Genomic DNA, 26,279 nt, shown 5'->3' with positions numbered 1-26,279 from the left:
GGTTAAACTCTTGTCATTATTCTTGTTGTGACAAAGCCTGCTGAATTTTGAAATTTACGTTAAATAAACTATTAGACCATATGTACGGAAACTTGCATGTGTTTTTTTACAAGTTGAGTTTTAGATATGTATTTTCTAATTGCGTCCTCCAAATTAAAATGCGCCACTGCAAATTTCATCATGACTTCTGCCAGTTCCTTGTCTTTGCTTAATTGTTGTCATCCTGTTGGCTGTATCAAGCCAGAAAACAGCCCCCAGGGTCAGCTAGAAAAAGAAGAGATCAGAAATTAAGTTTATTTGGTGTACCAACACAAGTCATACTGCGAACAATACAAACCTCATGGTTTAATATGTAGAATGCTCCTCTTACCCTTGAGCACTAGATGTACATACTAATTCAACTGGATGGCAACATCTTGCAGCTTCAGCTGCCCACAGTTACATTGCTAGATTTAGCCACCACAACAGCAAGAAAGGCAGAAACCTCCATGAAAAAGTTTTACGACTATAAGATTTAAATGTGTGCTTTTTTTTTTAAATTCGTATTTAAACAAGTTTTTGCACAATATTTTTAGGCAGCTCCATATTGGCAATTTGTATGTGCTCTTGCTCTGTTATCCCAATCTACCAGACACCCTGACTCCTTATCCTATTACTCCCCTTGATAAATAGTAGAATGGCTCAGTCTTTATGACCCAACCAGACACTGACTAATTAAATTCTATGGAGGAATGGACTTCATTAGCACTGTCATTAGTGATCATCTCAATGGTGGACACACATGGGTAATGTTACCCCTTCTTGGGGAAAGAGAGGGTGAACCAGAGAAGCAGTGAATCACCCTGAGGCTCCTGGTCAAACCCAGGGTTCCCAGGTGACTGCAATGTAGGTAAACATCAATAAAAAAAAAAAAACAGAAAGCCCTGCTACGTGTGAAACCTCTGCACCAGAAGAGGAAGAGCTCCTAAGTAGCCCATCCTGGTAAGTTCTCCGGTATACAGCACTATAGTGTATGCTCAAGGCAAATAAACTTTACTGAGGGTTAAACTAACCGAGCGGTTTATGGGTTGGTGCTTGATTTTGGAATGTTTTAGCTAAAAAGGGGCAGAGTTATGGCTTGTATGAGGTCAGAGGGGGAGGAGACATTTCAATAGGTAAATACCAACATTTGGCCAAAAATGAAATCTCCCCAAAATACATATTTGGTACAAGTTTCCCCAAACCCAGTGATTTATTCTGATTTTGACACTGCAGGTGGTACAACATAACTCACATTAATATATGTATACTGAGCCTGGTATATACTGAGTGGTATATCATAACTTCCAAAACCACAACTGCAATATTATAACTCCCATCACTATATACTCATCCAGACATACAACATAACTCCCAGTATCACATCAGTATATTAACGTCACTTTTTAGTTTTATGTGCTGGGCCATTTGCTTTCCTAGTTTTCACACAAAGTAGCCGTAGGTAAAAAGTGTACAATAATTATACATTGTGAGGGACCAATTTAAATATACAAAATGACTAGGTAAACCATGAATGCAGAACTATAAAAGGTTGGCCCATAAGAATGCACAATAATATAAACATTGATTCATCACAGACCAAACACATTCAATTGTATGATATCAACAAGACAGAAAACTACCAAAATACTACTTTCTACTTTTTATTTCTACTTAAAAATGCACACTAGTATTCACTGATCCATGTAACTGGCATAGATCACAGGTCGCCTCCCCAAAAGGCCAGCTTCACCACCCGTATTGCCCACATAGGACTTGCCTAGCACCCAGATTGCAGACATGGGGAAGCGGACAAAGAAAGAAGACAGAGGCAAGATAAAAAGGGGGGCTGTGAGAAAGGCAATAGGGACATGGAAGCGGTCGGAAGGTAGGGGGAGATTGAAAGAGAAGGAATTTCTGGGGAAATCTTTGAAAATCAGAGACCTTACCATTGAATCATTCTGGTTCAGAACAATTAGAGTTGTTGCCCCCATTGTTGAGCTACCACCAGGTTTCTACTTCGTCTGGGTCTCCTAAACACGTGCAGTCATGTTCCCACCACACCAACTTTGCCGAGAGCTCTTTTGTGTGCCTGGAAAGAACGAGAATATTCATAATCAAGTATATGTATATTCTTTCTTGGAATATACCATAGTTTTAGCTGGATGGTATCAAGTGTGTGAGGGAACACCAATAGGAAGCAACCAGGCCTGTAGTCCCCTAGGGTGATCCATAAATTCATTAAATCCAAAGATTTGATTGAACCAATTCCATTGCTCCTCCATGTCACAGCAGAGACCCTCTGCAATTTGATTGGTCTCCATGTCCCAGGATACCTGGAGGCAATGCCACTATGTTTTCTGTGTTTGCTTCACTCATAACATTGTTTTCACTATGAATATACCCCCCACTACCACCACCAATATTTCCCAATAAAGTATGTTCCTGTTCTGCATCCTGACCAGGAGTGTTGTGTCCATCTTTGTGACCTGGTTCCTAGGAAACTTTCTGCAGACCAGCTACATTTTTGATTTAGTTAATTCCGAGAGCGTGCGCTAAAAATGTTTTGAGTCCCACTGGGAGAAAGGCGCTATATACATAATAATAATAAACAACAACAACATTATTATTATTATTAACAGAATCTTAAGCATCAGCTCACCCTATTATATACATGACATTTATTCATATAGCGCCAGCAGATTTCGTAGCTCTGTTACATTGTAACATAGGTTGTAGAAAGTCCACTAAGTATCAACCCTCATACCTATGAGTAAGTAGCTGTTACCATTATATGCGTAGTAGACTGCCATGCTGATATATCTGTAATAGCATATAAAATCACAGATTGCAGGTATAGGATTGCATACGTGTGCTTCTGTTAAAATGAAAGCAACCCATCATAGTAATAATTAACCATGATTAAACCAATCCATCAAGAGACACTCGGGTATATAAATCACATCTGGGCCAAAAGTATACATCCCGTAAGCCGAAGATTTCATTTTAAAACAAACTTTATTGGCAACAGAAGCTTTCAAATAAATATTATTTCTACTTGAATTCTTAGTTTATGGGCATATACAATGCCTCCTAACATCACAACTTTAATTACATTTCACTTCAAAAAAAATGATAACATCAGCTACTGATAATAATTTTCGGTAAGACAAAGTGATTAATGTTTCTGTATCAATATGAAATATGAAATCCTGCTTGTCTCGACTTGGGGATGCGCTAAGGAAATAGGATTATTGTGGGCCATGATCATCTTTAACCATATTTCCCCTAGGATCATAATGTCCCAGCATTACTAGACTTACAATTATATTTGTATGGTGCCAGATTACAATAAGTTTATAGTCATGTGATCAGTTCCCCAACTTGGCAATACACGCAACAGAAGGTATAACAACCAAGATTTTTTTTATTATTTACAGGATATTGTATCTCCTCTGCTGAAAATAACACCTTTATAACCAGATGCAGCATTAGAAATATATTTCTTGGTCAATCACTCAAATGCTTGGCAAAAATACTGTTCTTAACCACAATTTTGCTGTTTTTGATGTCATTGTGTAAGTAAGGAAGCTGCATATTAACAAAAAAGCCACTTTTTGGCAATATACAGCTCCAAGCAAGGGGGTGTTTGAAAGCCTTATTTTTAGCAATATGCGGCTTCACACAAAGGGTGTCTGACTTCTTTGGAGGATCTCGCCCCAGTTTGGTCCACGGTTTGGTTCGGAGAAGCATTGTGAAGACAACATGGAAGGAATCAGGAAGCAAGGATGTCAAGTATGTTTCCGAACATACCGACTCACCCAACACTAGCTAGCTAAGCCCACAACACTAGGTTCCATACCAGGAATAAAGGTTTATATGAACACTCTAGAAAGCTCAATTAAAACTTAACAGGTTACGTTGTTGTGGGAGAACTTTTCTAAGAACAAAAACCTTGCTGAACTAGCGCTCATTATACTGAAAAGAACAAGAAGGATTAGCGTGGATGCACTGTGCTGAACCCCGTTACTGTTGAGGTTTCAGCTATATCACAATAAAGACAGTAAGCACACTTCCTTTTATATTGAGCTGTGGATTCTTCAACCTTCTGCAGAAGGGCTGTGTAACGTCAAGAACTACATTGGTGAGCTAATCCATTAATAAAACCACACTGATTTTGTTCAGTGTCAATGTGTGAGCCATCAGCTGAGTCCAAAAGGTCACTATGGCCCTCCAGGCAGCAAAAGCTATTTCCTAAAGCATGGCATGTCAACGCAGAGCAAGATCTAGAGAGGAGAAAAGGCCAAGGGTCCTTCGGTAGCCTCTTGCCTAAGACCTTTTGAAGAGGAATGCCAAACATGTACATTTAGCCCTGCATCTCTTCCATCACAGGCCAGTAACAACCTTGTGCATATCATATAACATAGAGGGGTCATTGAGGGTAACAGACAGAATACCTTAGATGTCCTCTCCCAAATATCCTCCCAGTCTTCCTCATTCAAGAGTTGAATTAAGTTCTCTGTTGGGGACATAAGAAAATAGCAATACTGGGGATAAGGAAAGAAGGTGAACTTGATTTATTAACCCCTTATGCGTCAGGTCTAATGTACAAGTTGTCTAAAAGATGGCACAAGGTTTTACCATTAAAGATTGTTGGCAACTGTGCAAAAGTATACAAGAAACAAAAACTGTCTGCGCTTCTTACCCTAATAAAGTTGGCAACAAATATATAAACATAATATAAATGAGAGGTTTTGGCTCCTCATCAGTCTGGTTGCAGCTTGCTGTCCAGGGGTTAATAGGGAGGAGGTTTAATTGCACCTCCCCCAACACATTAATAAGGTTTTGGTAGCAGTATAAACTGCTTTGTGTGCCCACTATGTAGGAGGTGAGAGTAGGTTCTCACCCTATTGAGAGTGTGCCTTGACGTGACGGGTGAGCTTAATTATGCTTTGGCCAATTCATATAACCAAAACCTCTCATTTATATTATGTTTATATATTTGTTGCCAACTTTATTAGGGTAAGAAGCGCAGACAGTTTTTGTTTCTTGCAGCATGCTTACACCTGTTTGGTAGGCCTCGTATTACACATTTGTATTATTTGAGCCTGTGACTAGCTTAGCTTGTGCAAAAGTACCAAGGTTGGCCGTGTGAGTTAAAGAAAGAACCTGCACATATATTGCAAAGACAAAATTATAAAGTTAGTGTAATTTATATTCAGGCCCTTATATATATATAGCTACAGGAGTATTGACTTCTTCTGGCCATGACCCCTTCTTGCCATACAATGGACATGTAACTTTCCTTCATATATGTAGATGTACTTTTGGTTTTGGGTACTGGGAAGATACTAACTTAAAACTAAGAAAAGTAGCTTCTCTTTTAAAAATGAAACCTTAAGCAGTGCTACACAAGCAGGTTGTATGTGTGGGAGAGGAATGTGCTCTTAGTGTGCTCAGTAGCAGACTTAGCTTGGGTTCACACGTTTAGGTCCATTATGGCTAAGTGGGATTCTTGGACTAAAGACTTTTTTTTTCTTATTATTATTATCTTTTATTTATATAGTGCCAACAGTTTATGCAGCGCTTAATACAATACATAAATTCAAGGGATATGACAAGACGAGAATTGACAGACTAAGACAAACCGATACATTTGGTGGAGAAAGCCCGGCTCGCAAGCTTACAATCTAGAGGGAAATGGGGTGACAAACATAAGGCACAGAGAAAGGGTGAGAGGTAGTGTGGCGGTTGTATCAATGACAAGGGAGTTCTAGCAGCTAAGATCGTGCGGCTTCTCAGAAGAAGTGGGTTTTGAGATGTTTCTTGGATGTTGGGAGGGAGGGTGAATGCTGAAGGTTCCTTGGGAGTAGATTCCAGAGATATGGGGCAGCTCGAGTGAAATCTTGTAGACGGGAAAAGGAAGAGGTGATAAGCGAGGAGGCGAGCCTTAGCCCATGGGAAGAACGTAGGGATCGAGTAGATCTCTGTAGTTTATCTCTATAAAACTCTCATTTTAAAGGTTGCTATATGATTGTTATGACCCAGTATTGCTATGACTAGCTTGTACCTCCACAGGATGAAACACACACAGTTAAAATATGATGTGATAGTCATAATTGTGTAAATAATAACCGGACAGTTATGTGCTTTTGGGGACAGACTGTATTTCCTGGCTATGCATTCTGATTATTAATCACTGTATGGAAATCTTTAATAAGGTCTTGTCTGGGCTCAGGTGCTGTATGCCTTGAAGCATACATATCACAGAAACAACAGGGACCTTTATATGAGAATATTACCTTAGTAATTATCTGTCACTGTGCTTCCATCTCGGTCACTGTCACGTCATGATTCTCAGTTCTGCATGTGTTCCTTTCTTCATATACATTTTTACTATAGTCGATCTGTGTTGTGTCTCTATATTTGCTTGACATCTTTTGCATGGTTTATAGTTATTGTAAAGCACCCATATATCCATCTGTTGTCACTGAAATACATCTCATAGGACCCTCTAAGTACACAACCAGGAAGGGGGACTAAAATTAGACAGAAGTATCCTTTACTAATGACTAACTAAAGAATGCCTGCTTTGATTTGTGCATACAAATGGATCCAATGTGCATATTATATAAAAGTAGGGATGGGGTGGGTTCTTTAACTCATTTCATAAAGAATGCCTACTAAAATCCCAAGTTGCAGTCAGTGCATCCCTCTCTAGAAAGCATGCTTGTTGGACTAACGTTTATCTTCAGTGTGGACTGTATAGAATCCACTTTACAAAAAGGTGGTTTATTAACGAAACCAGAGTTTGGTTTTAATTCACTGACTTTATTATGAGTTATAAAATAAATGGCGAACTTACCCTAAGTAATTATAGTTTAATAACATAGAAGCTGAGGGCAGATAAGAACTATTCCACCCATCTAGTCTGCCCATTTTTCCCCGATGTAAGACCCAGGTCTTAAATCAGTCTGATCTTTTTGTAGATTCGGGATAGGTTCATGCCTACCCCATGCACATTTAAATTTCCCTCCAGTGTATTAGTCTCTACCGCATCTAATAAGAGCCATTAATCTACCTCTCTATAATCAGTGAGGTTACTTTCTTGATTTATTGCACTTCAGACACTGCAGTGGTACATATCCTGGGCAGAAGGGCATACAACACATTGTATCTCATTTATACATAACCCCATACTGTTATGGGCTATACGGGAAGTCATGTTCCACTAAGTACTTGCGCACAAAATCTTTAATGCTGCATCTTTCTTTAAGTTGGCACCTAATCATTTATATTCACCATATGCATAATAAGAAGTAAGAAGTATTTTTTTGTAGATTTATATTTCCAATTGGATTCTGCTACTGTATGAAATAATAATGACACTAATCTCTAAACTGTCTGGCAGTAGGAACTGTTACATTTTGCTTTATTACATATGATGTAAGGAAAATCTAATCATTACTTTTGCAAATACCTATGTTTAAATGTAACGTATCTTATTTAATGCTACACATGCAAGACAATGCCTATAGTTTTCAAGTAAAGGACATAGGTCAATTAAATGCGTGCACACATGCCACCAAAACGGACACAAATAATAATCAACCAATATCAGACAGCATGCAGTAGTTATTTTTAATTTATATGGCGCCAACAATTTACACAGCGCTTAATACAATGCATATTTTCAAGGGGTATGAGGAGACGAGAATTGACAGACTAAGATAAACCGATACATTAGATGGAGAGCCCGGCTCGCAAGCTTACAATCTTGAGTGATGTGACTAAATATGCTCTGACACAGCTGAAGGCATTAATATTGAAAAAAAAATCTGTCGTTATCAACCAATGAAAGTCCTCGCTCCTTTTCTTGCACATTCAGTCCACCTCCACTACCGATCCGACGGCTTCTCACTAGACACTGAGCAAGAATGATCTAAGAGGCTGACAATCTAAATATTGCACATCCAAATCTGGCATTATTTATCTGAGATCAAAATGTAATAATTTACATATTTATACACACCAATCATTTTTAGTTCTATTATCCTTAATGCACCACAATCAGCAAACAACCTATAGGCTAACTACATCAAGGTAAGTTGACTGTATATTCTGCATGCATTTGTTATATGGATTTTTCATGCTATATCATTAGATACACTCACAAGCACATATTCATATGAATAGTTTTGTTCTATATTAAAATGTATAATATGCACATATTTATCAGAATTTTGTTTTACCTTATTATTACATATATTTTACCAGTACGTTATATCTTAACATCTCTATATTTTATTGGATCAGGATCCAAACAATTAAGTTAGCGCTAGCGTGGTGTATTTCATTTTCCAAAATATGTATGTATTTGTTGTCGCATTACTTCATATAAATTGTCAACTCTTTGCCAGCCCTTGTTATTTTGTATAATTTTTTTGTTATACATAATTTATATATATATGTTTTATAGTATTGCTGGCAGAATGTACATTTAGTTTGTACTGTTTAAGCTAATTTGCATGTAGTGGCGTCTACTTGTTTTCTTTGAAATAATAAACCTAAAAGTATATTGAAAACACAAGCGGTCAGATTCAGAGATTGTTCTACTTGGAGATCCAGAGAGGCTGGCCGATACATCTTTCGGCATTTGGCTGAGCTTTACTACCTAAAAAAAAACTGCTTGACTGCCCCTTTTAATGGGTGCATCACCATAAGTGAACATGAGACAAAGGGGGCCATTTTTTTAAGATTAGAACATTTGGATATTCTGTCAGGTTCATCATCTCAGCCCTTACTGGATGTTGGGAGTCCAGAGCACAGGAGTGTAAGAACGCACACAGCGATAGAAACACTTCACATACGAGACAAAAACTGAATGTTTGGATATAGGTATATTAAACAAAGCAGATACATCTCACCATAAGTAGCTGAGTAGGAGGCATATCATGTATACAGACTGCTGGGGAGTATGAAGGTAGAACAGTCCAGGTAAGAATCCAAAAGGGTCTGAGACAGGCAGCAAGCAAAAAGGGGGAAATCCAAGAGGCAGTCCAGGTCAAACAGGTAACAGGCTGGCAAAAAGGTAAATCCAAGAGGCAGTCCAGGTCAAACAGGTAACAGGCTGGCAAAAAGGTAAATCCCAGCGACAGATCCAGAGCCAGACATGAACTAAAGCTCCAATGTGAGGGAGGCAGGGTAATAAAGCCTGTTGGTTAGGACAGGTGTGGTAATAGCATAGGCTTCAGGTGAGGGAGGTATAGATATAACATAACCAAACACAGCTGCACATAAATACACAGAACATGGATTATATACATGGTACAGGACGCCACAAAGAACAGGCAACAAGGCAAGGAACACAGGGGATGGAGTGAGTAGCTGAGATGTATAAGAGAAAGAGGTCAATGGTACATAAAATACAGACACAAGTAAACAAGACAACAAGCTGTGCAGAGTTCAACTCCAGGCAGACCTCTTAAAGGGGCGGCCACGCCTGGCAGTTTACAGGGCTGGGGCCGAATCGGATATTTCTAATCTGTCTCATCTTCTTTGAGTTGTAAGAGTGATGTCCCTGATGTGCTTTCTTCTACAGGACATGGACATAGCTGAAATGGAAGAAAGGCCCTTTTCTTACAGTTCTACTGTCACGGGTAATTTATGGAACAGAAGTATGGACTATGACTATTTCTTATCTGGAGCGGAAGGTCTAGAACAAGGTAGTAAAGTAAAATTATTGGCTAGGCTCTTCATTGGTGTCACACTGGCTTGTGTTATGCTGGTGTGTGGAATAGGCAATTTGATTTTTATTTGGACATTGATCATGAACAAGAAGTTACGTAGCATCACTAATATTTTGATTGTCAACTTGGCAGTGTCAGACTTTCTCGTTGCTGTAGTCTGCTGTCCCTTTGAAATGGACTACTATGTGGTGCGCGAACAGTCATGGGCTTTTGGACATGCCATTTGCTCTTCTGTCAGCTATCTGAGGATGTTGTCGCTCTACGTGTCCACAAATGCTCTTCTTGCAATTGCAGTGGACAGGTAAGCTGTGGCTCATATAACAAAAATCTTAAAGAACAACATTATATCACATAAGGAGAAAGGAGGAGGAAGTGATGCATAAAAGAGGCTTATATTGAGATGTGAACCAATGCGAAGAAAACGTTATTTCAATGTTATTTCATATACATGATGGCACTATAAAAAAAATCAATAAACAATAGTTTGTGAACTATTGTTATATATAAAGAATGTGAAACATATAAAATCTAAATGAAGCAATAGGTAAATGACTGATATCAGAAAGAGTGATCAGAGCTAGATTTACCACAAGGCACACTAGGCATTATTATTGTTCTAAACTATTATTTTTGTTTCTCCAAGGTATGTTGTCATTGTACACCCTTTGAAGCCACGCATGCGGTTACAGACAGCATGCAAAGTACTGCTTCTGGTCTGGCTTTCTTCTATTTTGGTTGCAGCGCCCACTGCCTACTTTGCCACGGAAACCATCTTCGATGCACCAAAGGACTCCAGAGGCAAGGTTTTTTGTGGACAGATCTGGCCAGCTGAAAGGGCGTTCTTTTATAAAACCTACTCACTTTTTCTGTTGGCTGTGGAGTTTGTGGCTCCAGTCTTCATTATGAGTCTTTGCTACATTCGGATCTGCCATGAGCTTTGGTTCAAGGACCTGCCTGGAGTGCAGACAGATCAGCTTCGTGGTCGCTTGCAGGCAAGGAGAAAAACTGTTTTAATATTAGTCGCTGTGCTCTTGGTTTATATCTTGTGCTGGTCACCATTTTACAGCTACTCCATTGTCAGAGATTTCTTCCCTGGTCTTCTTTTACGGGAAAGACATGCCATTGCTCTCTACTATATAGTGGAATGCATTGCTATCAGCAATAGCATCTTTAACACAATTTTCTTTGTAACTGGAAGAAATACCATTTGCTGCTTTAAAAAACTGATGAGTCCCTGGGAGAAAACCACCATCTCTTTGGAAAGAAAACCTACATTAAATGAACGCAAAACATCGACCCATCCAACAGCTGTTTGAAAACTTTCTGGAGTCTGAGGAAAACTGTGGTTTCAACTTCTTCACTTTATTATCCATTAGGAAGGGCCAGCACGCTAAGGCTTCTTCAGTCAGATTGGCTGAACTGAGCCTACAGAATGCTCACTGATTAAAATATGCATCACACACAGCCAGCCAAGATTGTTCTGCAACAAAGACTCACCGAGGTTCGACCTTCACAATGGATAGTAAAGTCAAGGAGCTTAAACCATAACTCTCCCTTTAGTGAATACACCCATCTGATTAGGTCCTTACTTTGTATGACTGTAAGTCTTTTGACTTTGTTACACTCAAAACTGTTAGCACAATTTGAATACAAAACTGTCCTACTACTTAAAAGTTATTGTTAGTATGAAGTGTGATGTCTGCCATATCAATGTCACACCATCACTGCTTGTCAAGTAGTTCCCTGTTATATGCAAAGTTTGTGATTGCCAGAGGCAGTAGCGTAATGGCTGCATTTAAGTTAGGTACGCATGTATAGGTAAGGGACATGCTAAACGTGATAACTATATTATGTATACTCTGTCAATGAACATGTCATTTTATTCCTTATTTCATGAGGAATGGAACATTTGTTTTCCTCTCCAAACATCGTAAACACGTATACAGTGAACTTTCTTCTAACTTAAGAGCAATATTCATGTGTCTCTAGGGGGGCTACAGAGAAAAAAGGTTTGAGTTTTGTTATAGCCGGGCTCCATCTAACTGATTATTTCTGTCCTCAGTTACACCTAGATTAGTAATCCCCCCCCCCAATAAAATGATTGTAAAGACTGTATGGCTAGGTTCTTGATTTTGTACATCTGTGGCAACAGGTCTGCTTGAAACCCCTGAATGCCCCAATACTTACCATACAGGGCATAGACAGTGAATGATATAATAAAATATAAATGGCAGGTATGGGGGAAAAAGATCGATAAAAAGAAACTTCCCTTACATCTTGAGGTGGTCAGACTGCTGCAATGTAACACACAAGAGACAGGACTGTCTCTAAACAACTTTTACAACCCAGTTTTTTTTTTTTTTTGAGACAGGGATTTTTAAAGAGGAAAAAAAAGGAATGACAGATAGCTTTTGGTTATTTTTTTTTAGTGGTACTCTAGGTGGAACAGCACCTTTAATAGCCATTGAAACCAGTCTGCTCTTCCAGGTAAGCGAGTGCAAGGTGAGCCTAGTAAAAGTTTTTTTTCCCAGCTCTGTAAGCCGTCATACTGTTACATTAATGGTAGCTATTTTAAGATGTATTTTTTCCCTCTTCTGCTGGGCTGCATTTTTGTGAAATGTAAGCTGGTTCTTCTCCTCATAACATATATCCACCACAGAAATTCTAAACTCCATGCAACCCACAAAATAGCGGATTAGACACTGTAGTCCAATGAACCGAATATATATATAAATTTTTTTTTTTTTTTAAACAAAAACGCAAACACCCCCATTCAAGCCAATTCTTTATTCACCAAACAAGAACCATTGCATGATGTTATACATTTTTTTTTTACAATACAAAGAAAGTAATATTAACATCTCTCAGATCTTACAACATTCCAAAACTGAATTAAAAATAAAAACTATTAAATTAATTTTGGACTGGTTCAAAGTACTGGCTTGGCAGAATTTTAATAAAAACGTTTTTCCTTCTCTCTATATTAAGATCCACGATTTGTTCCCTACAAAGCTGCCCCTCATCTATGCATTATTGGAATTTGCACTGCCTTTTTTTCTCCTGGGTAACAAATCGAACACATACATTAATCGGATCAAGAGCGGGCCCTTTTCAATACGAATCTTTGTGTGGAAGAGCACGGAAATAATTTTCTTGCTGTTATTTCTTCACACATTATGTTCAGGGCATTTCTAATAGTGATCCCACAACACAAATCTAGATTCCTGTGTTATAGATCTCAATAAAATAGGCGTTTTTGTTTTGATGACGAAAATAACTTGGGTTGCAAAACCATTAATCCAGCCTAAAGCAGAATTAAAATAAAGACCGGTTAGGTTTCACTTCCAACTACCTCTTGGTAACCTGCGCTCTGTGGTTCGTCTTTCTCCCTACATATTTTTGGTGTCTGCCTTTACATTTCACTTAGCGTCTTTTGTTTGTTTGTTTGTTTTTTTAAAAAAAGAAAGTCTTTCATTATGTATATCTTATAGGATACAATGTGAGCACAGTGTATTTCTGCCATGCCTACAGTTTTGTGGACTAACATTACAACATGGCAGCTTTCAAGCTACCATTAAAAAAAACGCAAATACTGGAACTCTCCATCTAACATTAAAAAAAAAAGAAAAAAGGGGGGGGTGATATGAAAAAACACCCACACAGTTACGAACCATAAATCAAATAATGATTGACTAAGCATTCAAGAAGTTTAACAAGTGTTTTGAGAAAGCAAGCTGGATCAGGAAAATGAATCTAAACATAGCAATTATCTAAACCTAGTTTTACAGAATGGCTAAAATAAAATATTTAGGTTTTACCCCTCGAATGCGAGGAGTTGATTTTTTTTTTTTTTTTTTTTAAACATTTTGTACAATGCCCACCGCATCTTTCCACTACTGAAAGGATTGAATTCAACGTACATATATTAATACCCAATAAAGCAATGGCTTAGTAATATGTAACATTAATTGTTAATGGTTCATGAAGAGTAGAAATAGATTCAGAGATCATTTGGTGTGTAAGAGAAGAACATAAGAACGAGTGGAAGATCTGTACTACGTGTATAAAAGAAATAAAAAAAAAAAAAATAGACAATGCTGAGAAGCGAAAGACACAAGCTACTGCAACATATATTCTACATATTAAAATAATAATTAGGACTGTTATTCATGGTTCACTAGGAGGGGAAAATCGACGTTGACCGATTTCGAAGAAAGGAGATACATTTTTATCGCGAACGCGACTGGAGAACGCGCCGGAGCCCGAATATATCTTACCTGGAACAGAAGAAACGCATGGTAATGAAGTGTTTTCCAGCAAAATTGAAAAAAAACAACATGTAACATTTTCTGTAACCAACATTTTTTTCAGATAGTAGTGTACAAGTCTGTATATATTACAGAATATACACTTTCAATGCAGACCGTTCACAATAGTTTTAAGGGTCAGACCCTAACCAGCAGAAGTTTAGCTTGCAGTTTAAAAAGTGGCGGATGATAACCGTTACGATTACCTGGATGATTACCCGCATTATTTCCAGAAAAATATACTGACAGATAAAAGCCAACTGCATCACCTAACCGAATGTCTGCCCTCAAGTAAATCTTTGATATTGTGCCATTAAAAAGATGTAACTGCTTTCCATTGTATCTAATCCAAAGACCGGATACACAAAACACAGCATCCGATTCAGACAAGCTCCCATAAAAAGCATAGATTAGGTTTTGTTACATCACTAAAGTGATGAATGGGCAAGAACTACATATAGCAGCTCGTGATTAAAGTGATCTTTAGTGCATATAACCGGCATACTATCTATGGGTTGAACATGGTATCATCCTTGTAGGTCAAAAATTGCTAAAGATGTCCCTCCACTGGGTCTCAATTAGGCAGTAAGGAAGCAGACGTAATAAATATAACCTGCGATACAAGGACCATAAGGGACACTTGGAATACACATCGGTGATCAAGGGTAGCGATCGTAAAAGCCTCTAATAGTGATCACTAAAGATTGCACAGCGCTCGGATTGGCAAGCGTGAGAAGCAACTACGAGGCACCCGAGAACATGAGACGCTGCTGCCCAACTACTTCAGTGGTTCACCGATAAGTTAAAATAAATAACTGAACTGGTGTTCGAGTCACCCGTCGATTCCGGGGAGAATACATTGCGAACGAACAAAAACGTACTAAGCACGCTAACGAAAACTGTACGAGTTACTGAGAGGGAGGGATCTTTTCTAAAAACCGAGACACAACGTGCCCGGAAAAAAAAAAAAAAAAAAGCAAATGGGGAGGATCATGAAAATAAGACCAACAAAGCAATTTAAAATAAACACTAACATAATAACCCTCTCACCTCCTCAGTTTATCAAAACCGCGCCCGATCGGTTCGTGGAGTTTCGAAGACTGTGTTCCGCAAACCAGGGGATAGCCGCCGCTCGGTACGAAATCCGTCAACGCTTGAGGAGGTGGAGTTGGAGCGGCGTAACGGGCTCCGCTCCCGTGCAAAATAAGGGTTAGGAATTGGGGGTGGAGGGGGCAGTAGATGCCTCTCATATGGGAATCCCTCAATTCTCTCCCTGTACATGTTGGAAACCGATGGAGGGGGGACAGGAGGCAGCCGACGATCCACATAAGGGTCAAAAGACGAGGGTCGCACGCGATAATGCTGGTAATAGTCAACGACACCGCACCGCTCCCGTTCATCGTAGAAAACACGCTCTGCATAGGCTGTGTTGTAGGCAGGAGCTGCCACATTGCGCAGGGCGTAAGGGTCTGGGTATGGATTCTGGGGATAGGCTGGCTGCTGCTCCAGCTCTTGGGACATTTGGTCTAGGGGGCATTCTTTGGACCAGTGGCCCTCCTTCCCGCAACGGTAGCATCGGCTTCGGTCTCCCATACCCGGTGTGACGCGCAGGCGGCTCGTGGAGAGCTGAACGTGCATCCGTTTGCCTTCAAGAGAGCACACGCGATAAGGGTTGGTTTTGAGGACTACTGAGTACCTTGCTACTTAACGTGCTCAGCATCAACAGGGCATTTACAGGCTAAGCACATACAGAGCTTTACATGCACATTTTCATTCAACCATACTTGAATAATGCTACCCTACAACAACAACCATACACATGAAATGACTATGGAAATAAAACCTTGGGGATTTTTTCTGTTTAGAAATAGCATTTAAACTTTTTGTTCAAAAATACTTTGCAGAAAAAAAAAAAACCTTTTAATGAAATATTTACGACCTTCTCTCACTAGCTTAAAAACAATGTGGTCGATGGGTTGGCTCACAAATGCAACATTAAGGATGATCAAGATTAACGCACACGAGATCCACGCACCGATCACAGTGGATAGGAGTATTTTAAGAAAGCCATTCAATTTGCATCAATAGTATGTACTGTAGAATAATCTGGGGCTGCCAAAAGAGTTTTAGATCATATTCTAATTGATAATGCTACCTTGGCTGAAGATGGAAAGACACTGCATGCTTCAGAGATGGAAGGCATATGGGGTATGTTCACAACACATTTGCAGGTTAACAGCTAAAGTTCTAAATGGATCAGCAGATTACCATACATTTGTTTTTAATACATTTCCGCTTACATGTCTTTGTACACCGAGCACAACAGACTAAGGTCACGATACTTACCAACGTGAACCTTACCTCTGCTTCACCGCAGACCGCTTTTTATTCTTTTGAGGTTGACTAGTTCTAAAACTGAAGCGTTACTTATTGGGGGAAGGGTTTCATTAACAAGTGTTATGTCACTAACAGAGTAAGACAAAAAAAACAGCACTCGGTGTACGAACTCAGAGTAGGAGCAACATCCCAAAACCCGTTCTCTAACTGAGTTTACGTATATGCCTGCTTCTTAGTACCTAATGCTACTTGTTTACATCATCATTTCAAGTAAGCCTGTATCTGAAGATATCCATTTGGGTCACAACCTGAAGGACTCTAACTGAGGTCAAGGAATAGGGAATGCCTATAGAATATAGCAAACTATGTTCTTAAGATCAGGTTCCCTATTTTTTGTCGCTTTTTTCATGATTCTGTTACGGTAAGTAAAAATTGCTTAAAAAAAATCCCTTTTTTAAAAAAGTTTTAAGTAAAGCAAGTATGCATGCATCAGAACATTTTCAGTGATTCCTTTAAAGTAAAATCACACACATACACGAGGTATGTATTAGGTCAGCTGCTGATTACCCAGAGTTCAATACACGCTGGCACACTTACACGTATAAAGGACAAGTGTTCCATCGGATGTTCTAACATCCACCTGTTATGTGCCCCCCCAACCTGATTTCACCTTTAAACTCAGTGTTGTCCAAATTCCTGATGGCCTCCAACGCTTCATCTGCCCTCTCCATGTGAACAAAGGCATAGTCTTTCACGATGTCACACTCTAAGACTGAACCAAAAGCCTCAAACTTGGCACGCAGTTCTTCACTGGTACAGTTGCCGCCGAGGTTGCTTACGTGAAGTTTAGTGGAGGCTTTTGGTCTCCCTCTACTGTTTTCCACATTGATTGCAACGTCATGCAATTTATAATGGTTAAGATTAAGGACAGCGTCGTCGGCGGATTTCTTATCTTCCATGTGGACGAAGCCATAATTTTTGATTATGTCACACTCGGTCACACGGCCAAACTGCTCAAAGAGTGCTTTCAACTCGGCCTGGGTTGCCTCGGGGGGTAAATTACCTACAAAGAGTTTCACCATATTTGCACGATCTGAAATGAATAAAGAAAAGATTAAAAGATAAAAAAAAATGAAAACAGAAATACCATACTCAAAATGAAACTCTACAACAATCCGTCACGGAACTCTTACTTCTACAGTGTTAGTTTTATTTGATTTCCCATTTTTAAGTTATTCTGGTGCTTACCTTTTAGTTGGCACAATGCATATCTAAATCGCACCACAATTAGGAGATTATTGCTTTAGACATTCAATAGCCAAGAAAGATGTATCTAATGCTGCATCTAGTTACGGCAATGTTGAAGTCCACACAGCAGGTGGAGGAAAGGCTAAAAATCGCAGAACACACCAAAGAGAATAAATTTTATTTTGCAGATCGGCATCTCTAAGCATTTACTTTTACTGCGGTAATAAGTCTCATTGAATGACTTCATTATACGCTTTGTTCATTCATTCATCTGTGGACAACTACAGGTTGTGTAGGAAACATTGTGCTTTAATCACCCATTCATGAGCATCAACATTTAAAACCAAAAAAGATGTCTTAAAGTATTACAGGTATTTTAAATGTCAGAGGCAACACTTGGGTTAAAAATGCAAAGGTAAGTGCTATCCATTGGAACAAGAGTATGTTCCCCCTAATCCATTAATAAGACAATGTAATGAGAAACATTGCCTTTTCCGGGTGTAGAAACCTAATCTGCACGTCTAGAATGGATTTCAAATATAGTGCGTTCAATTTCATCAATTAAACAAAGTACCCTCTTCACCACGAAAAATTAAAATAAAACAGAAGGCGATTACATTTAATCTAATTATCACAAAATGCATACTAACATCCTCAGCGAGTAACGCGCTTTCTTCCACAACGAAAGAAATGGCAGCGCAATCCGCGCATGCGCACACGGGGAGCTGGCGCATAAAAAGGGGCTCGGTGGAACAGAAACTAGCTGAGCCGGGTTTCTGCAGTAACCCCGTCACGAATTCGCTGGGGTACACCAAGAAAACGTACAAGAGACCACGCAGCTATCACATGCATTAACGTACCAATAACGGTTGGGGAGTCCATTTCAACAAAGCCCACAGAAAAGCCTTCCGTTAAAGCGAATTGGTGATAACAATAAAGCAGCCGTTTGTCCCTCTCACTTCACTGAATGTAAAATAACGTGTTTTATCTAATTGATTACATTTTATAATTACTCACCTTTAAACCGACGAATCACACTCAAAATGGCAACCAAACGTTATCAGCTACGAACGTTACTGCCGGAGGAAAAGGAACTCGCTTTCTGGATGTAACTGATTGGACGGCGCCGTTGCTATGCGCCTTAGCGATTGGTCTACAACATTGTCAATCACATGTTACAGTCTTTTGGATGGAAGCTGCGTCATTGGTGCTTGGGCGCTAGAGCGGTAGTTGAGTTCTAAACACGCGAGTTAGCACGCCTTTTTAAATAAAGAAAATGGTGTTTTAGTTTAATGCAGATAAACAGGAGTTGACCATTTTTGGAAGATGGAAATTCTATCGGTTTTATCCATGCTACATTTAGGGAAAATGGTGTATTTACGAGTTTCCGCTTATGGCATCTCTGAGTTGTATGAATGTATAACTTAACCTATAGTAATAAAGATCATGAGTTCAATTGTGCGAACCGGACTTTCTAAATGAAACTAGCTAGTGAATGAGAGTAGTAGTAATTTGCTGCTCTCTTTGAAGCGTCTGACTAATAAAGCTATGAAAGCAAATATTTACGACACTATAGTATTACGATTTGTTGACTTAAGATGACTTCCTAAAACAACCACGCGCCTTAGATCTCGGTGAGGTTAAAGGTTACGGCCGGGAAAGCGAGCTTCTCACGGAAACGGCATGGACGGCTCAGTCGGCGGCACGGTGTGCAAGGTGATCGCATCTCTGCTTTAAAACAGGTTACCTCCCCAACTTAACGGCGATCGGAAGATTTAGTTAAGGAGCAGTAGTCGTTTACGTGTGATTCATGCTACAAAGCTGCCGTTACGTAATTCTTACGGTGTATTCATTTCGTTTAGCTGCACAATGGACACACGGAAAATAATAAGAAATTCGTCACAGAAAAGGGAAAAAAAGTAAATTTCTAAATGTATAAGCGCCTCGTTATTCACGGTTTAATACCTGAATTAAGTCATTATCCAAATGTTGCTGCAAAATAAAGTTTTCTTTTTTTGAATCAGGATATTGCATTGTCAATAGGGGAGGGCTGGCCTCTAGGGGAAAGGGCTGAATGCACCCCCCCCCCCCATAAATGTTAGATATACACACTAACACCCATCCTATCACCCAAATCACACCATCATCACCGCCTTATCTTTTTTTATTTTTATTATAGCTGCTCACACACGGTGCGAGTGTCACACTATTGCCGCGGGATCATGTAACATTGTATTACGTGACTGCGTTCCTGCAAAGAATGCAGAAATCCCTCATCATACAGGACCCTGCAGCAAAATCTTAGTGGGGTTGGACTGTCATATAGTGAAGTCTAGGATCTGAAACACAACAACCCCAAACTCTCCCTTTAGTGAATGGTGTTAATCTTTGTTTCTCCAACTTGAGTAACCAATGTAACCAATGAGTTGGATGTGGACATAATAGCCCGCTGGGCAAAGGAAAGATTCATGGAAAACCCTCAATACTCGGATACTAGTTCACCTACAGCCACATTGGACATTGGGTTACCCAAAAGAATTTTTGGTGAAAAAGATGTTAATTTACTGCAACATCCAAAACCGAGCATCTAGCATAAACTCCTGTAGTTCTATGTGTAGTATTTAAAAAACGTAATCACGTGATTACTCCTCATCTAGAACTTTGCCCCAGAATTACTCTTATAGTAACAGGAGACCGGCAGTATTGAAAAATGGGATGATAGATCATCTTATTTATCTTTAAAACCTGGTTAATGTTTGTCTGCAGTATCTTTCATTGCATGTTGTGCTTGTAACAAGCTGCGTGTAGAACCATAGGCGTGGGCCAGCTTGTGTGATGCAGAGGAGTACTCTGTGGGTATTTTATATGCATTGTTCCAAAATGGAAAAATCCCATATTGTCTCGATTATAGGCCGCACCTTTTTACCCCAATATTAATCTTTAAATTAGGGGTGTGACGGATACCCGGGGGTTTAGATATTCAGGATGGCAAGCAGTGCTGTCTCAGAGGTCCCAAGTCTTCTGGAAATGCGGTTGTTCCTCACACCTGCATTATCCTGGCTTCTTGTACCTCCACTAAAGGGTGGAGCCAGGTGGCCCACCACGGGGACAGCCTCTTCCCTGTTCAACGTAGGCTCCGCCCTTTTGCGGAAGCGCTCCGAGAGGCCTGGTCAATGGAGCTGATACCGGGGAGAAGCGGACGAAGAAAGAAGACAGAACAACAAGCTGCGGATAAGTAGACAGGGACATGAAATCGGTCAGCGGAGAAGAGAGGGAGAGTGTGTGAGTAAGACTGAGTAAGAAAATACTCTTTACCCTTATAATCATGTATTTTCTTCTTTAAAAATTATATTTTCTTAACAATTGCACCAAACTATAAGGGTACGGCCTATAATTGGGACAATGCAGTTCAATGCAGTTAATAAAACCCATGTCTGAAGATACTGCCCTGCAGCAGACCTCCTCCACCCGACTATCAGTGTCACTATTTGTCTACTTGAGGCAAGCAATAGTGACAGGAAAGTGCTCCCACTGAAATACATTCCACACGTGCGCATGGGGGTCTGCACGCAGCATTCAGCCAAGATGGTGCTGGAGGTAAGTATTTTCATCCATTAGGAACTGATGATTCTGATTATATCATAAAGTCGCCAAAGATGTGTCAGTATTTGTACCGCAGTAAACAAAAGATGTGTGTCTCCTGTGTCATTTTTACATACATGAAGCCTCTAGTTCTTGACTATGAATGTCCCTGTGGTACATGATCACTGATAATAATCTCACTTTTTCCCAGTTGGAGTTTGCCGTGCAGATGACATGTGGCAAGTGTGTGAACGCTGTGAAGGAATCCTTAAAAGATGTAAAAGGTAACAAGAACAAGTCAAATCTGTTATTTTGGATTACCGGTATATTAGTTATGACACTTGTGGACAAAGAGCTATCACACAAATAACAAATACTATGGTTGAGCTCTAATCCAAAACACCTCCTATTTACTCCTCCCTGCATCGTGAAACCTTTGCCAATGCCACAAGTAAACGTTGATTCCAGTTAAATAGGACAATGATCGCTGATTCATTGGGACTTTTCTTTCTTCAGGTGTAGAAAGTGTCATTGTCAGCCTGGAATCTGAGTCAGTTCTGGTGGAGACGGCACTGTCGGCTCAGGATATCCAAAGACTGCTGGAGAGCACGGGGCGGAAAGCAGTGCTGAAGGGTATGGGGACCAGCCAGTCAAGTAAGCCTCAATCATGTGCCTTATCATCACCTTCCAATATATAACATCCTTATGGCCCGTGCTGTATTTATCCTTACATATTTTGTATTGTTGTACACGACACATTAGTCTGGCCATGACATTAGCTGTGAAAAAATGTGCCATGGGTGTTATGTCTTTGGCTCTATTGCGTCACTATTAATCTTGAAATAGTTCAGAATTTGTACATTCCGTTTACTATGGCCATGATCTAAAATGCTCTTCAAAAAGCCCCTTTAAAAAATATTTTATTTTATAAACAATTTAGGAATACATAGATGTACTGATATTTTTTAATTATTTAATTATAATTTGTGCATATATATTATACGCAGTGTGTAAAATTTGAAGTTGTTCTTCTTTCCAGACAACCTCGGGGCTGCTGTAGCTATGATATCAGGAGAAGGTCCCATACAGGGCATTGTACGCTTCCTACAGGCATCCGAGAAGAGTTGTGTCATTGACGGGACTCTGGATGGCTTGGGTCCTGGGCTACATGGAATTCACATTCATGAATATGGTGACATTTCTCAGGATTGTGGAAGGTAGTTGTGAAAGACTTTAAAGAAAACTGAAGTACCCTATTTGAATATATGACAGGTTTCATATTTTTTCCAGAATATTAATCTAAAAAAAGCAACCTTCCCTTATCATCTTTTATTCAGACCCCTGAACATGCGGCATGGCTAGAAAGTACTTATCAACTTGTTGCTTCTGGTCTTGTTGCCGTCACCACTGTCCCTATAGATGTAGATGGCGCATCTTTTTGGAGCTCCTCTTGGAGCTGATTGGCTTTACTGCTCCCTCTATAACATAGTCAGACCTAGTTGGTAAAACTCGTCGCTCGTTGCACGTCGTTGCTTCTCGTTTTGCTGCTGCCACCGCTGTCCCTTCTCAACGCCAACCAGTCTCAGCTGGATGGCTCATCCTTTTAAAGACACTTTTAGTTAGAAGGCTGTAACATGCAAAGGTTAGTCTGATCATTTTGGGAGGGTGGTTGTGTAGTGACCCACCAGGTGCCGCAATTTCTCCAGCCCTGCCTAAATTTATTATAGTAAATAGGCACTTTAAAAGGGTTATCAGATGGCGCAGTCATACTGAAATACACCTTACTTGTCTGTCTCATGACTATCCTTTGTAGCCCTTCACATCAGGTGCCCTTGAGCAGATTTGTAGCCACACTTGCCTGTCCCACCGGTGTTTGTGCTATTACTGCCAGTGTGACAGTCCCAGAAGAACCAATGTCATCTTATATTCAGACCACCTTTTTTCCTCTTCCATTAAGATCCAACTTGGGGATTTCATAATTAAGGAATTATATTCAAGAGTATATGCTTTGGTTGCACAAAGTAATTTTCGTAAAAAAGAGGGGAATCATTGGTTATTGAGTTTTTGGGAATAACATTGCATGTAAGTGTTATGTATCTATTAATCTTATATAAATATATTCTGATTTAGCTGTGGAGAGCATTACAATCCTGATGGGAATTTGCATGGGGGGCCTGGGGACATTAACCGGGTGAGTTCAATTTATCCTTAAATCCGATCGCCATTCTTTTATTCATAAAGTGTTTAATTTTATTGCACGTTATTGTCCCTGCTTATGAAAATGCTGTGTAAATGATGGCTATAATGTCCTATAACTGGTGCAGAAAAACATTTAGAATGGTCATTGTGCCCAAAATTTAAATAATATATTTCTTACAAACATAGAACAATAATTAGCGGATATAAAAGTGATAAAGGAAGTCAAAATATGGTGGGAGTTCTCCTTCAACTGGACCCTGACTTCTTAACATTGAGAGTTACTTAACATCTGAGTATTTTGCCCACATTACTGCATAATAAATTGAATGTAATATACCATCACATCTGTAGATATGCATTTTTACTATATATTTTATGTTCGCTACATGGAATAGAAACATATAAACTGTGTCCCTAATTGTTTTTTTATTGTTGTTTTTTTTTAGCATGTTGGAGACCTGGGAAATATCTTGGCCTCTGATAACGGACGGGCATCTTTTAGGATGGAGAATGATAGAGTGAAGGTAACAATTCCTTTGTTTTCTGTCTGTGTTGTAAAGGTGTCCAATTAATCCCATGAGGACCTATTAGGCCCCTACAGATCCTTCTGCAGACCGTTTAAATGTTGTGTGATCAGGAAAGCAGTGTGTATGATCATCGGTCAGGGAGAGTGAAAAGAGAATAAAAATATAATTTAATAGAGATCTTTGGTGGCCAGAAAGATCCCGAGGGGGATCTCTTTTCATATTTCAGCACAAATGTGAAAAAGAGAAAATATCCTCCCAGTAGACATGGAAATATGTTTTAGTCACCATGGGTTGGAAATGTCAGCAAGCAAAGCGATAGTGTGACCCTTTTGAAATAGCCTAGCTTGTCTTCTTTTCAGAAATATGCTTTTATGGGGCAGATTAGGAATCTGTGAGCGTAATTAAGGCAACGTTCCAGCATACTGAAAATGCCTTTTATTTGACCAACACACAAAAAAAGGTGTCACATGGGCATCTGGACATCAGTGGTGTCTTTACTTGGAATCTTAAGGAACAATAGGTTTCTGGGTATGACCGAATAAATATTACTAGTTTCTATAAAATGCTGTAAGCGTAAGGTTTTCGACCTCATGGTGCATCGCTGCAGCTCAGGGACCACACATGTCTACTTTCAGGTATGGGACATCATCGGTCGCTCATTAGTGGTGGATGAAGGAGAGGATGACCTGGGAAATGGTCATCATCCCCTGTCAAAAATAACCGGAAACTCTGGCAGAAGGTAAGCAACACAGTAGCAGAGGTTTGAGACTAAAACACCGAAGTGCTTCTCGGTTTACTAACATGGGAAAACCTTGGTAATAATAATAAAATAATAGTAATAAATAGGCTAATAATACAAACAGAGATCTGTTGATCCAGCTTCTGGCCCTGAACCTGCATATTCTCATAAGCCCGTGAAGCTTATTCAGGGGCAACATTTCAGTCTGGTGCTTCTTTGGATCTTTAATAAGGTTTGTGGGATGGAGCCAACAAGCATGTTAAACACGGCTACATTCTACAGATTGTGGATACTGTTAAACTTTCTAAAGCTTGTAGATGACTAAAACAATATACAGTAACCCTTTAATAATGGAATACAGAAAACAAGATATTAACTCTTTACAAGAGACAGATTATTGCACCTACAGTGTGTGACCATCAGGGAGGTTTAATCTGAATCCAGAGGTTTGGATGTAATGTTTTAGTTTTACTTGAGAAAGCGGTAGATACATGGAACAGCCTCCTATCAGAAATGGTAGAGGCTAATACAGTGGTGGAGTTTAAACATGCACGGGATAGGCACAAAGCTATCCAGAATTCTTTCAAATAATATATTTTGTGTCCATCTATTTTGTCTATCTATGCTAATTATCTTTTCCAGATTGGCCTGTGGCATTATTGCCCGATCAGCTGGTCTATTTGAAAATGCCAAGCAGATTTGCTCCTGTGATGGAGTTACCATCTGGGAGGAGAGAGATTGTCCCATAGCTGGACCCGGCAGAAATAAGCACCACAACCCCTCCGCCAACCTTTAAGAAAATATTCCTCCGCCTATATTATCTGTGGACTCCAACAGGCAGAATACTGCACAGCACGGCATAATTACACAATGCGGAAAACCAAAAAGAAATCCCCTTTTACTATTCCAGTTGCTAATAGAAATGCGATCGGAAAAAAAAATAGCTAATAATTACTTACTGCAGACGACTTCTGTGGACGGTGACTTTCCTTTTATCTATGTGTTTGCAATGCAACTGCTTGTTTAGTTGCGCACTGCTGCGTTCTTTGTGTCCAATGCTTTATCGGCTAGTGGCAGGGCTCAGGATTGAATGCTTTGACCCTCATGGCATGCTAGCCAGGGTAATGGACCATCAAGATGAAAGCGGTGGGCTTTTGCTTCATGCAGAGTGTTTCACATAGAACATGGAAAGAGGGAAATGGGGGGAAGAGCAGTCATGCAAAAAAAAAAAATACATATATACACATACACACACACACACGATATAAGTGCTCTTACTTTAGTTAGAAATAATTTGGTCATTTTTTGTGTGTTTATCAACCTAAATCATTGCTAAAGTGCCATCATATGCACTATAATGTGTGTTCCCTTTACACTTGTATGGTGTCCCCCTTGCAAGTGCATAGAGGGATTCTGCAGAATCCCTCCATAGGCATTTTCCCCTTTCCCCAGCTATATGCCATGCGGGAAATGTACATCTACATTACATTACATTATTCTATAAAGAGATCAGTGTAACATCATTTCATAGAAACTAGAACTGAGAAAAGTTCAGATACGTTACATGACCTCT

At 39.5% G+C, this 26,279-nt stretch overlaps 3 protein-coding genes across 5 annotated transcripts in view; 2 read left to right on the top strand and 1 right to left on the bottom strand.

Moving 5' to 3' along the window:
- LOC128467717 (RNA-binding protein 4B-like) overlaps positions 1-18,881 on the bottom strand; it is a 43,859-nt gene extending 24,978 nt beyond the window's left edge. The window contains exons 1-4 of one of the 2 annotated variants that reach the window (XM_053449407.1): positions 18,677-18,795; positions 17,082-17,504; positions 15,125-15,720; positions 13,630-14,044 (exon numbers count right to left, since the gene is read on the bottom strand). In XM_053449407.1, coding sequence (XP_053305382.1) covers positions 15,137-15,720; positions 17,082-17,493 — 996 coding nt within the window. In that variant the 5' untranslated portion in view covers positions 17,494-17,504; positions 18,677-18,795 and the 3' untranslated portion in view covers positions 13,630-14,044; positions 15,125-15,136. Of the gene's footprint in view, positions 1-13,629; positions 14,045-15,124; positions 15,721-17,081; positions 17,505-18,676 lie in introns of those variants that run through there. The other variant, XM_053449408.1, reaches the window with a different exon arrangement.
- Positions 9,848-11,178, top strand: LOC128467009 (prokineticin receptor 2-like). Its single transcript, XM_053448508.1, has 2 exons — positions 9,848-10,068; positions 10,411-11,178. The coding sequence occupies exons 1-2, from the start codon at positions 9,848-9,850 to the stop codon at positions 11,081-11,083; spliced, it is 894 nt and encodes a 297-aa protein (XP_053304483.1). The 3' UTR covers positions 11,084-11,178.
- A 32-nt stretch (positions 18,882-18,913) lies between the features above and the next one.
- On the top strand, positions 18,914-25,891 carry CCS (copper chaperone for superoxide dismutase). Of its 2 annotated transcripts, none has more exons than XM_053449409.1 (8): positions 18,914-19,375; positions 21,453-21,525; positions 21,758-21,895; positions 22,281-22,458; positions 23,372-23,432; positions 23,887-23,964; positions 24,603-24,706; positions 25,349-25,891. In XM_053449409.1, exons 1-8 carry the CDS (start codon positions 19,343-19,345, stop codon positions 25,500-25,502), a joined length of 819 nt encoding a protein of 272 aa, XP_053305384.1. In that variant the 5' UTR covers positions 18,914-19,342; the 3' UTR covers positions 25,503-25,891. The 2 variants fall into 2 exon arrangements, with proteins under 2 accessions (XP_053305384.1, XP_053305385.1); XM_053449410.1 differs by having other exon boundaries at positions 18,914-19,401.
- The last annotated feature ends 388 nt before the right edge of the window (positions 25,892-26,279 follow it).

This window comes from Spea bombifrons, chromosome 10, assembly GCF_027358695.1.
Source record: "Spea bombifrons isolate aSpeBom1 chromosome 10, aSpeBom1.2.pri, whole genome shotgun sequence".
Lineage (NCBI taxonomy): Eukaryota > Metazoa > Chordata > Amphibia > Anura > Pelobatidae > Spea > Spea bombifrons.
This window is presented reverse-complemented; position numbering and strand designations above follow the sequence as displayed.